The 13504-nt window shown below is 39.5% G+C and overlaps 1 protein-coding gene across 2 annotated transcripts in view; it reads right to left on the bottom strand.

The window, feature by feature from the left end:
* The window catches only part of megf10 (multiple EGF-like-domains 10), a gene marked incomplete at its 5' end in the record, with an annotated part of 49496 nt that overhangs the window by 20254 nt on the left and 15738 nt on the right, over window positions 1–13504 (bottom strand). For both annotated transcript variants that reach the window (XM_079179336.1, XM_079179337.1), the window contains 3 exons: window positions 921–1057; window positions 2154–2274; window positions 3026–3272. In XM_079179336.1, the coding sequence (XP_079035462.1) occupies window positions 921–1057; window positions 2154–2274; window positions 3026–3272 (505 nt within the window). The remainder of the gene's footprint in view (window positions 1–920; window positions 1058–2153; window positions 2275–3025; window positions 3273–13504) is intronic.

Below are 13504 nucleotides of genomic sequence, written 5' to 3'. Positions count from 1 at the left end.
GATTTTTTTCCACGGTTGATGGTGAACAGTTGAATGGCTTTCAGGCCGATAAGCCGCGCCCCCTCTCCGGCGCGTCTAGCGCGATTCACGCAAATGAACACAAATAGTCCCCGGCGAGACCGGCGGCTCGAATGACACGATTCGCGCCGCCTTCATCGCGTTTGGTGTGAGCACGGCATTAGTGAGTGGCGTAATAATCGCGCGACACAACGAATCGATAATGAAATTCGTTGCCAACTCTTTTAATAATCGATTATTATCAATTTTATCGATTTGTTGTTGCAGCCCTAGTTGCATTATTATGACAATCAGCGCCCATGAGCTGTAATGTCACCAACCTCCGCGGTAGCATAGCTGCTGTGTGATTGCTCGCTTGCTTTCCAAAAGCAGAAGTGGCATTCATTGTTTTATTCTCCAAGAGCATTCAAATGCTGTGCTGTGAGATACGTTAGAATTATGATAGTTTTTGTTTTTGATTTGTCCCAGTAAACTTTTAAAAGCCCACACCATCTGCCTCTGGATGTAGATTTATGGTGCTGTTTATTCACATTGTGTCGCTCTGCACCATTCAGACAGAAGTATGATTGTTGTGTTTGTGCCATCAAGATACGCTGCTAAATATTGCACAGAATGGATTGCTCTTGTGAATGGAGAGAAATGTAGTCTTAATGTTGGTGACAATGCATGTTTCATAATAAACAAACAATGATTTTGATGATTTGTGAGTCATATATGGACAAGTGCCAAAAACTGCAGTTCTTCCAAATGGCCACATGAAGCTGGCTCCAAAAACAAGTCAATTTCCATAGCATAGAATGCGCTGAAAAGCCAGGTGTCCATGTTTTCCACCAGCACCTACGTATACGTGTGTGTGTCAGCGACACTGCTGCATACTGTAATATTGTCATGGTTGCTCTTACCGTTCTCCTGTGTACCCAGGACTGCAGAGACATTGTCCAGTGGACAACACGCAGAAGCCGTTGTTATGACACTGACATTCTTGGGAACAGTTTTGTCCAAATCTCCCCCTTGGACATGGCTGGCCACACACTGTACCCTGCACACAGCAAAAACAACAGGAAAATACACGACTGTTGATCATGTGAGCCTTTACACCTTAAAATCTTCAAATACATGTCTCTATGTTTTCTAGGACAGCTGATTTGTGTGATTGTGGATTGTGGTTGGATATGTTGAAAATAGATGAATTCATTTGTCCTATTCATTAATACAGCTCCTGTATTCTGTATTATAGTCTATAACTTCAAAACCAAACAGTTTAGAGCTCCTTTCACATTATGACCTCAAGATATTGAATTAGGAGCCTGATACGCATGTATGTTGCCTTTCTTAAAGGCGTTGTAGAATCTCTGTGAGCCATTTAAAGGGACAGTGTGTAGGATTTGGTGGTATCTTGCGGGGTGGTTACAGATTGCAACAAACCCCTTCGCTCACTCCGCCCTTTTCAAGACTGCGGTAAAGTGAGCTGCCGACTGCAAAACCGGTAATGCCATTTGCCTCATTCAGAGGACATCCATACCAAAATATAATACTTTAGGAGCAATGGAAGTCAGACGGCAGCTGGTGGAACCACAATTATGCACTGCGGCTCATATTACCATTTCACTACGGTGGCCTTCAGGTAACATTAAAATGCGTAAGGCTCTCTCTAGAGCCAGTGTTTGGTTTGTCATTTCTTGGCTACTGTAAAAACATGGCATCATCGTGAAGAGAACCTGCTCCTTTAAGTAAATATAAAGGGTTAATTCTAAGGTGATGAAAACACAACAATTCTTAGTTTCAAGTGATTATGCACTGATGAAAACATATTCTTTTTCTGCTGATAGGTCCCCTGAAGCTACTCACTGGCCCTTTTAATGTATCAAATATTTTAAAGGAGCTGCTTTGACTCACCTCGTTCCTCCGGTTCAGCTCACATACTAGTGTGTTTGAGGATTTCCCAGGTCTTGTACTCCTCCATTACTTCATGCTCACTCTGCTGCTAAATTCTTTGAGGCCCACTTCTGACTTCTGTCGCGTAGTATATTAACAATATTGCACACCCTCAAAAATGATCACTGGGAGTATACGACGGACAACAAGTTCATTCTTCTAATGAGCTCAACCAAAGGTTTGGGGGTGCGTGGGCCTACCATCCATCCTGCAGGACAGGAGCACTCTCCAGTCACATGGTGACACACTCCTCCATTCTGACACGGACATCTCTCCTCACACTGCTGCCCGTGTTTACCTGGAGGACACAGGTCTTCACAGCTATGAAAGAAACCAAAACACCATCCGGTTATCATTTGCCACTTTTAAAGGTCACAGATGGAGGTTTTGTTCATATAACAATCGTAAAACTTGCTCGAGGTGTGGTTAAGTGAGTGTCACATCACTTATATTTTTGATTCCAAATTGCAATTACATGGTAAATAGAGCTGCCATTAACCATTATCAATTAATTTAGTATTATCTATGCCATGAGATTATGTATTCAGCTGTATATGTATGTGTGTGTAATCTAATCTCTCTACTGGCTAATCTAACACATACTGGACCCATCAGCCTAATATTCTTTGTCCTCATTTATGACTGAATGCGAAAATGATAAATTCCTCATACAGAAGTTATTTGGATCTTCAGGTCCCAAACGTTTTGTGTCACTCCACAATAACTAAACGGAGGCAAAGTTCTGTTCTTTTACCTGGACTGCATTTAGCCTCTGTGTGGTGATAAAATGTATTCCAGTACAAAAAATAATAATAATATAATATATATATATATATATATATAATAATTTAAATAATGTATTAATGTTTTGCTGGTTCATAGAAAAAGGTGAGCTCATACTGAAGGCAGTGGAGAAACTGGCTTTGGAAAGACATTTTACATGCATCTTATCATATCCAGGGACATAGAATACAAAACGGACTGCTACCCAAGCATAACAGGTGTTTCTCAATGAGCTTTTACTATGACATCATTGTAATCAGATTCTCACACGTTCTGTTCTCTGACTTACAAAGCTCCAGTGTATCCTGGTGAGCACTTGCATTCTCCAGTAACATGGTGACAGGCAGCTCCGTTCTGGCACTGGCATTTCTGCTGGCATCCGTTTCCGTAGGTGCCCACTTCACACTGGGCCTCGCAGCGCCAGCCTCGGTACCCAGGAGTGCAGATACAGGCTCCGGTGATGGGGTTACACAGTGCAGCGTTCTGGCACTGACATCTGTTACTGCAGTGGGGACCCCAGTGGTTACTGTCACAAGCTGAGGGGAAGATGAAAGAAAAGAATGAAGATTTAGTTCATCTTGTTTTACATGTCTCATGGCACAAGTTAGTTCTGATTGTTGCCAAGCTTCAAGAGGAGAGAGCTGTTCTTATGATAGCTTACTTTGTTATCCTTGCCTTTTCCTATGAGCTGCAGTGTTTTTAAAAAAACAACTACTAGTTAAACTGATAGATGAACAGATACTGATATCTGTATCAGTGACACCCGGTCATTTATATACATTATACATTTATATCTATGTAAATATATATCTATCTATGTAAATGTATATTCCTAGTTACAATAACTATGTTTGAAATACCTGGTTAAGTTTTGTTGACAAAAGTACTTGCTTATGTTTAGGAAAAGATCTTGGTTTGGGTAAAAAGAACTATGAAAGTGGTGTTACTAAAGTACGTAACGTGACAAATAAGTCAACAGTGACTTCTGGTTTCACACAGGACATGAATAGAGGACTCCTGGGTCCTGTGTTTTAAAACCCACCCGTCCACCCAGACCTCCTCTCTACGTGGACTTGTCACTCTTTATACGTAACCTGACCTGGCTCATGATTACGTCAATTACATACATACTGCTTATGAATAATAATGCATTACTTTCTGTAGGTATAGCTACAAACAGTGTATGACAAACGACCTGATCTACCACCAGACGAAGAAAACATAACATAAAGACCTTCTAAGATTATTTAGCCTTCTAACAACCTCTTGTAGTGATTCTTTTTCACTTTTAACTCATGATGCAAGTGCAACAATGATCTTAAAGTGGGTCCGGGACAACCTTTTACAACTGGTGTTGGATCTGCTTCCAGAGGAATCCAACTGTGAATACTGCTAGAAGGATGCGGCTGCTGTTATACACAGTGTACTTTATAGGGGCAATACTTGTTGACAGTGGCGGCTGGTGGAACATGTTCTAGGTAGGGCTGTGCCACATCCAATCAATTTCAGCAAACATCCCAGAATGATATAATGCAAGGTATCAAACACGCATTACTACTTTGCAGTTAAATATTTAACATTTATTCCAACATGAAAAAAAGCAGTAAATAACAATTAAACAAACACGTCAGGACATCATATTTTAGTCACCCTCACAGTGAATTCAGTACAATATAATATATATAGATATCATATAATAATATGCAGTATAATATAAAACACACACACACACACACACACACACATATATATATGTATATAATAGAACATGTGTATTTATTGAGATGCCCCTATGGACCTTGTTATAGGAGGTAAACATCAGGAGAAGTGAACATGAAGTGTAATTAGGAATACTGATGTTAAATGAAGCTATGATGAGTTTTCACTGTTAATTCACCATCTCTATTAAATGTTGATGCCTCCATGACCAAGTTAAGCAGATGAGACTGAGGACAACTATGTAGAAAAAAAGATGTTCACTTTGCCTAATATGGTATCTTGACAGAGTTCTCGTGTGCCCTGGTGTTCTCATGTTTCCTTACCTCCTCCTCCCTCACTCCCTACCCTGGTGTTCTCATGTTTCCTTACCTCCTCCTCCCTCACTCTCTACCCTGGTGTTCTCATGTTTCCTTACCTCCTCATCCCTCACTCCCTACCCTGGTGTTCTCATGTTTCCTTACCTCCTCCTCCCTCACTTCCTACCCTGGTGTTCTCATGTTTCCTTACCTCCTCCTCCCTCACTCCCTAACTGTCCGTGCTGGATCTGTCCCCGTTGTTTTAAAAAGCTAAATAAGTTATTAGCATGACTGCATCCAGCTAGCCAAACCTGTCTGGTGCAGCTAGTAGAGAAGCTTTGTATGTACTGCTTCCCTTTCCCGCTAGTCTGCTGTCTGATTGTGGGGTCAGGTTTGTCACCTGGAGTTTCTCCGCAAAAGTTCTTCAAAGGGTCTTGGAGGAGAAGTGCTTGCGCTCGCCTGTACGCGCAGTTTAAGGGCGATAGAAATTCTGCCCCATGCTGAATGTATTTGAGGAAGCTGATTGGCTCAATTGTATGTCATTACATTCATATCTTTAATAAGCAATTGGCTAAACTGCTTCATAGACCCACCTCTTGTGATCAGATTCTCCATGGCCCCAGCCAGCTGAGACATGCAGACAGGCGGAGAGGACGAGCAGGAAAAGCATATATTTTGCGCAGATATCGTATTTTACACATATTACTGGGTACATTCCATATTTCAAAAACACAAATATTGACAATTTGTATATATTTTTTTTTTAAAAAGCCGCCACTGGTTCTTCATCTAGAGGTTCTTATTATTTTCCTTATTATGAACCCATGAAAAGGCCCCAACCAACAATTTGTTCGTTCTTGTCTTAAAACTTTGGGCCTTCCCTATTCCATATGTCTGTTAAAAGACAATGCTAATGTAGTCAGCTGGATAACACACAAAGCTATTTTATTCTAAGACTGCTCACATTCATTTGACCAAATATCCAGGGTAGTGCAAACATGCTCTATGAACTGAAGACAATAGCTAAAAGCAAAACAACTTTATTTTCTGATATTGGTAAAGTAATCAATGCTTTTACTGTCTTCTCACTTGGACTACTGCAACTCTCATGAGCTAGTTGCTCGCTACCGGCTCATCCAAAATGTTGGTGTTGGGATTTGAACAAACTCTAGGAAATCACCTTGCCGCTTTGTGTTTGCTCCCTTTGGCTCATAATTTTGCTGATAACTTTCAAGGCTTCACTTGGTCAAGCTTCACGTGACATTGTTTACATGTTAATCCATTATGAGCAACAGTGCAGCCTGAACCAAATTTAAAATTCGCCTCTGAGCCGTGTGCCACCACATTATCAATCATGAAGCTCTTGAGGCTGGGACCGAAGCTGGCCCCTCATCACTAATCACTAACATGAAAACCATCTGATTCTACAAGTAGCCAAACTCAATGACTTTCAATTACTGTGTGGCCAGGCGGGCTACGACCTGAACCCACCTCATTAACCTTCGGCTGTTGGATTTCAGCCTTAATCAGACCACACCTTGAGCAAGCGCTGCCATGTGTCTGGCCTTCCCATCACCGCTCGCAAATGGTAGCGTCACCATGTGTAACCACAGTAAACTTGTAAATCTGAGAATGTGTTGTTTAGTTCTAGACCTCTTTCATTATGTCACGTCATATCTCGCCACTGCCCACTCAGGGCCTGGCGATGACTGGGGGCTAAATAGGAGAGAGCCAGGAAGGTTTACAGTGATTGCCACACCTTTCATTATGAGACTCTGCGTCATTGGAAGTCTATATTAAGTTCAGGGGAAAGTGAGAAAGACAGAAATGGAAGGTTTAGATAAGGACTTTATAACGTACACAGTGTATTTTATTGTAGCACAGTTGTCAGCTAGCGGTTTAACAGGTCATTAGACACTAAAGGATCATTCCAGTTTTTTTTAACTGTCTCTTTTAATAGTTTTGGCCAACATTTGTATTGGTTATGATAACATTGCACCCCCCAAAGTATCTGATTGACTCATTTCAAGGCACCAATCAATGCACAAACTCAACAACCTCAGACATCAGTCATATTTCGTCTCCAATGCTAGATCTACGCTTTGTCCTACAAACTACAAAGACACTTTAAAAATAGTCAAAAATGTACATGAAGTGAAACAAAAGACACCCATCTGTTCAAAGAGAAAATTATTTGAACACATTTTGTGTTTAAGTAACTAGTGCTAGTACAAGAATATTGAAATGAAGCCTCCAAGCTAGTGCAGGCAGTCAACTAGAGTATAATACTACCCTTAAGCCAAAGTTATACGCAATTGTCCTTGTGAGCATACCGCCAATATGTTGAAACTGTGCGGACCTGTCCGGTCCAAGCCCAAACTGTTATATTACAACTTCTGGGTCCGTCACATGATGTCATTGGGCCAATAAAGTCCTTTCCCCATAGACTTACATTAGGAAAGAGATTTCTGTAGATCTGGGGATATTATTATACCTTTTTTTAAGTAAATCAACTTACTACTATGGACACTTAAATAGCCCTTATTTAAATCATTTGGTCCTAAAAGTTGTAAAATGTAACAATAAACAGAACGTGTCCGTGTCGTCTGCAGCTGTCAGTGTACGTGTCTCTTTGGGAGTATAACCGAGACTCTACTGTACATGGCATACACATCTATGTCTAACACACCGTTTTGATCATGTTGGAGTTGGCTGAATGAACTACAGTAAGTACAGGAGGTCAGTAGTGGGTCTGTAAACAGTGATGGATGTTTATATCAGACCTGCGCTCTTGTTTACAACCTTTGTCTGACTGCTCATGTTTCTGATCCATCAGACTTGTAGTGATGTCACTGCGTTAACAAATCTCAGTACCTAACTTGGACCTGAGCTCAAGAATAGGAAAAATCAATTCAAAGGATAATTTTTTATTTTGGTTGTTAACATCTGAGCAAACGTCATCCACTGATGAAGACAGTGAGAGGTTTGAAAGCACCGGAAAAAGCAAGTGGAGCTTGAGTTAAGATTTTTGTTTCTTATTAGACTACTTTCATTCCAAGGTCAAGAACACGGTTTACTCTCAACAATCTTCTCATGTATGCTGGGATAATTTTGGTGTTGCACAATAGATAATCTGAGAAATATCATTTTCATTTGTCTCCAAGATGTGAACCAGTTGCCGAGAAGTTTTTGTCAACCTTCATTCCAAAAACTTTTATCTTTACCTTCATCTCAATCCATAATCAACAGCTGACTTTAGCTCTCCAGAGCTTCATCTCTGATCCTAATAGTACCATGCGTCTGCTAATTACATGTTGTATGGGATCCTGCAGGCAGTGGCTGACCTCTGCAGCTGATTGTGGTTTCACTGCTCTGACTAGAATAGTCAGAAATAGCAGCTGTGGTAAAAGGAAGTGATTGCAGTGACGTGTGTTTTGTGGACTGATGTGACTTTCTTTCTGGATGTGTGAAGAGAACAGATTCACTGTCATTTCCTGAGCAACAGCAGCAGAGGTAGAATACGTAAAGTTAAGTCAAACAGTTTTTTGAACCACATGATAGGACTATTACTCAAATTAAAGGCAAGCAAAGACCACAACTAAATTAAAAATTAGACGTTTTTGTGAGGACGCTCTGCATCTAATAAAGTCTTCAAGGCAAAAGTCACAATATATTGAAAAAAATACAATCATTTTTCATCATTCACAATATGTTTTTATCTAACAAATTATTCTGCTTCAATCCATATTTGTTGGCGTTAAGCCTTTCAAAAACAATATTTTCACTTCGGCCACAAAACTTCTCTTCCGCTGCACACAAAGGGAGACACACCTGTATGTAACTGACATCCCAAGCTTCATTCCAAAACCTTAATAGAAGATTTGAATATCAAAAATCCACTTGGTATAGCACTATGGCTCAGTCAGATCTAGTTTGTGACGTGGTGGCTGATGATGACACTGATGACCTTGTGTCGTATGCGTGTGTTGTGGGCGTGACTTGGGAGAGGAGGGCAGTCAGACCATGCTAAGTACAATGCAATCAACGCACAAACAACCTATGATGTTGTATGTTTATTGTTCAGGTTTGTCATAATTTAGTTTGCGGCCTGGTAGCAAATGCTTTTCGGACTGGTGGCTGGGGCCCGCTGAGCTAGATTTTGAAAGTATTGATGCAAAAAGATCCTAGCCCCTCCTTTTAGGCCTCCCTCCAAAACCACATCTGATTTATTGATTGCTGTCGGAATGCAAAGAAGTTCTCATCAAATATAACAAAAAATGCTTATAAAATAAATTGTCTATGCTAGTTTACAGTTAATCTTATTTATCATAGGTTTTGCTCTCTTACATTGTTGTCAGAGGCCACAATTATTCAACCAAACAGTGCCATAAATAAATATTTTTGTTTAAACAACAATACATTTCTTTTGAGCTCAAGATCCTCTCCTCTACTCCATTAACACAGCCTGGTGTTTATGTGCCCAGCCTGCTGAGTAACACAACCATCTCCAGCCATTCCACAATTCCAAAGTTGTTCAAGTGATTAACAGGCTCCTTTTATTCCTCCCGCATTAGCCTGCTTCACTCTGACCTGATTAAAAAAAGCCTACATTACTTCCTTTTCCTCAGGCGGTCTGGCCCTGTGTGACAAACAGTGGCTAGGACCGAGGGGGAGGTTTCGGGGACAAAGAGGAGGAGGAGATTAGAGATAATAAGATGCACACGTAAAACCCCTCCCGCATTCAAATCTGCCATCCTGGTACCTTTGTGAAACCTGACCTAGATTGAAGAAGGGCCAAACTCCAGGAACTCAAGGCTCCTCATCTGCTTGCCGAAGAACAGACTGTTCTCTTTCATCGGCCTATTCAAGATGAGCGAACAAAAAAGACTGCACTGTGCCAGGGTTTGGTCACAAGGCTGTGTCATTATCCACTGCAAAGAATAAGAACTAGAAAGACAGTGAAACTTCTGCATACATAATTCTTTTTTTGTATCCATGCAGACACAACAAGTCATACAAATTAGAAAAAAGCTTGGTCACACGAGGGAGATCTTAGGGGGGAAAGGGTCAGTCGAGAAGAGAAAAAGCCCTGAGCCAGTAACTTGAGCTGCCAGTTGTTGAGTTGGCTCAGCTCTGACTGTCCACTCTGGGGAGGGATTGGGGCTGGGATGTTTTGCCTTCTATTTGGTGATTACCCAGTCTACATGGCATGATGCACTCATGGGAACAGAAAACGCCTTTCACACTGATACGGTGGATTCCCACTGAGAAAAAAACATCTGTAGTATTCCTCCAGTTTTCAGCTGAAGGGAAATGTGTGTCCTCCTCCGGATTTTTATTGTCACTATAAACTATCTCATTAAGCAGTGTCTCCATGAGGAAACCGTGCTTTTACTGTAAATGTCCTTCTTTAAGATGCACTCCTTGATTTTGTTATAGTTCCCAGAGGCACTCAAAAGAGAAAAATGTCCTTATTACTACTTATTATTTCTAGCTAAAAGGCAAACTCCACTCGTTTTACACATCAAGATCAGTTTGCTTGTCATGGTTAGATAACAGTTATATCAGTGGTTCTCAAACTTTTTCTGTCACACCCCACTTTGGAGGAAGAAAAATTTGCAAAGAAAATGGTCCATGTTGAACTATTATTGAAATAACATTTTGTGAGCCATATGCTCACACATACCAGGAGAATTTTATTTTAAATATGAGCTTTAAAATGTAGCATTCTGGTGAACTCTGAGAAGAAAATTAAGTGATAAAACATTTACTTTAAGCAAAAAACTAATTTATTATTCAGTTATTAATCAGTATTTCAGCTCTATTATTATTAACCTTTAAAAGTTTTAGTCATATAAAAACAAAGATAGCAAGAGTAGCGAGAACCATCGCCTGTACAAATAAAGTGATTAATTTTCATGACTGTATGGCTTCATATTAACTTCTACTGTTACTGTACAGCTGTTAGGATTGTGTCCAATCTTCTATTTGCAAATAATATGCATTCAATCCAGTTCAATTATTTAAATGAAAATGTTTCATCACGTTACGTTTTTTCCTCCTAAATCGCGATAATGACGAACGTTAACAGTCCACAGAGTTCCGCATGCAGTGAACGTTAACTTAACCCAGCAAGTCTGAACTGTAACGGTACTTAACGTAACTTAAACTTTAACTGAGGGAAAGACGCTGTAGACATCTTAACGCTGATTGGCCAAGACTCCACACGTCACATCAAAGATGTTTTATTGTGAAGATCACCACATCACCTTTTCTCCTCGTCTCACTCCAACCTGAGAAACGCTGGCTGGCCAGTTGCCTTCTGTGGCTCTGTAGGAGCTTTGTTATCTCTGACAATAACACTAATGATGTCATAGTGGTGTCAGCTTGGGCTCTAAAAGTACAAATTCATGAGTATTTTAAAAAGACATGGGATTTTGTGTCCTTTAAATGGAAGTGTGAAAAAAGAAATCTCTGTCATACTATATTATATTCATTTGAGTAACAATTTCAAAACTCATCTGGCTGAAGAAATGACTGAACTTCTAAAATACAAAATAAAGTAAAACTTTGACACGTGTAACGTGTTTATTAAAAACAAACAAACATGCTGAGTACTAGAAGACTCACTACTGTATAGTTGTTTATAATTATGTATTTATTTACCTGACAACAATTCATATTTTAGAAAAAAGGTGCTATAATAAAAAATAGCCAGAAACAGGCCTCATTCTGTGGTTTATTTGGTATAAAATCATAATGAACTTATTACTTGGACAAAAGCTAAATGAACAGAATGTAATGTAAAGCTGTTGGTCATTAATAACAAGGATGAGAATCAGAAGCGGAAGGAACACAAAAAATGATAAATGGACAGTAAACCTGTAAATGGAAACACAACTCCTTTATTCTTTTTCCGTCTGTGCTTTGCCGTCCTGCACTTTTTGGGTTTTGTTGAGTCACAATAATGTAGAAAAGCATTTTGAATCTACAATAGAGTGTAAAATATTTACACAAGATCTGTTAAAATCATTTAACACTGCCGGCCTGAACATTGATCAGGGACAGGAGAAAGAAAAGAAAGGCCAGAGTGACTCAGAAGTTTGAGGGATTAAAGTTCACATGATCTTCATGGGAGAAAGTTCAGGGTCAAGGGTTTGACACAAGGAGTGTTTTCAGGTAAGATAGCTCGCAGTCAAAAAATAGTAAAACTAAGAAGATGAGAATTAAAATAAGTAAAAGGGGAATAGATTTATTGATTTGTTTTTATTCTCCAAAACATTTATCGGATATTATATTCATATGTAAATACGTTTTTTGGGCATTTTACAAAAGTTTGGGCACAACTGTTTTTTTGTAGCATTTTTCAAATATTTTTCAGACATTTTCTATTTTGTTATTCTGACATTTTACGATTTCTTTAAGAATTTTTTGGACAGTTTGCTAATTATTTTCGGACAATATTTTCCAGATTTTTCTATTTTGTTTTGGATATTTTTCTGACATTTTCTGATTCATTTTCGTCTTTTTGAAACATTTCACTAATCATTTTACATTTATGAATATTTTTTGGAACATTTTTGTGGTTTTCAGTATCCCGCAGTTTCTGGGGCTCAGAATAAGACCATCTTGATTAAGACCAAAGAGCTGAAATCTTTATAATGGAAATAAAGATTGGTATATTGGAGAAGATTTGTTCAACAATAAAGTCACATACAAACTGTGATGTGAAGACTGTTATCAGGTCATAAAAGCATGACAAAGTGAAGAACTGTGGGTCTAGTGGGTAAAACAAATCTTAAACAGAGACTCTATAAGATATACAGTACGTGTTGTTTTCTTCTTTACTATATTCTCAGAGCTGAACTTTAGGCCTCCTGAGCAGCTTGTGTTGTTATCATGTGTACTAAATCACAAGCTCCAGCGCCCCAGGTCATTTCCTACCACACAATTTTCTCCTCCTATTATTCCTGCTTCTCCTTGAACACAGCCTTCCCCCATTTCCTGTTCTTGGCCCTCAAATTGATCCTCAGACATATTGTTGGGGCCCACTGACCTGTAAAACACAGTCAATGCATCCAAGTCTTTTTTGTGGTTCTTGAGGAAATTAAAACATGTTACTGAAGGGGATGGTGAATGAACAGAGACTAAATGAAGAGACTGACCCGATAGAACTACATTTGCTGCTTTTCAAAGAAACACACAGACACAGTTTTCCCCTTAATCCAACATTTCAAGTAAACACATATGGATCAAAGCAATGCTATGTTGCTGTATATATTGATATATGTTTCCTCCTAAAGAAACAAAACATTGTATACATTCAAAATACTGAATATTTACAAGTTCAGTGCCATTGAGCCTGTTCTCTCATGACTGACTGAGAACATCCCCCTCAGGACCTGAACAACACATCAGTCAGTGAGAATCAGCAGCTTCTCAGCCGTGTATCACACACTGACCGTGACAGAGCACAGCTCAGGTCTGTCTGGGCTCCAGGCTGCTATTGATGTCTGGACTCACACTCCAGAGACACATACTAGTGGTTACTGGGAAGGAAGAGATTAAGATTAAGAAGAAAAAGGCCCAGGAAGCATGTATTAGTCAACATAAAGGATGATGCGTTCTCTGTATCTCTTTTGATGTAGATTCAGAATACCTAATGTTTAAACTTGGTTACTTAGTAACCAAAGGGTCAACCTATGATAACCTGGTTGAGTTAGAATAACACTGTATTTAGGCCCAATGGGAAA

Source organism: Pholis gunnellus, assembly GCF_910591455.1.
Source record: "Pholis gunnellus genome assembly, chromosome: 18".
NCBI lineage: Eukaryota > Metazoa > Chordata > Actinopteri > Perciformes > Pholidae > Pholis > Pholis gunnellus.
This window is presented reverse-complemented; position numbering and strand designations above follow the sequence as displayed.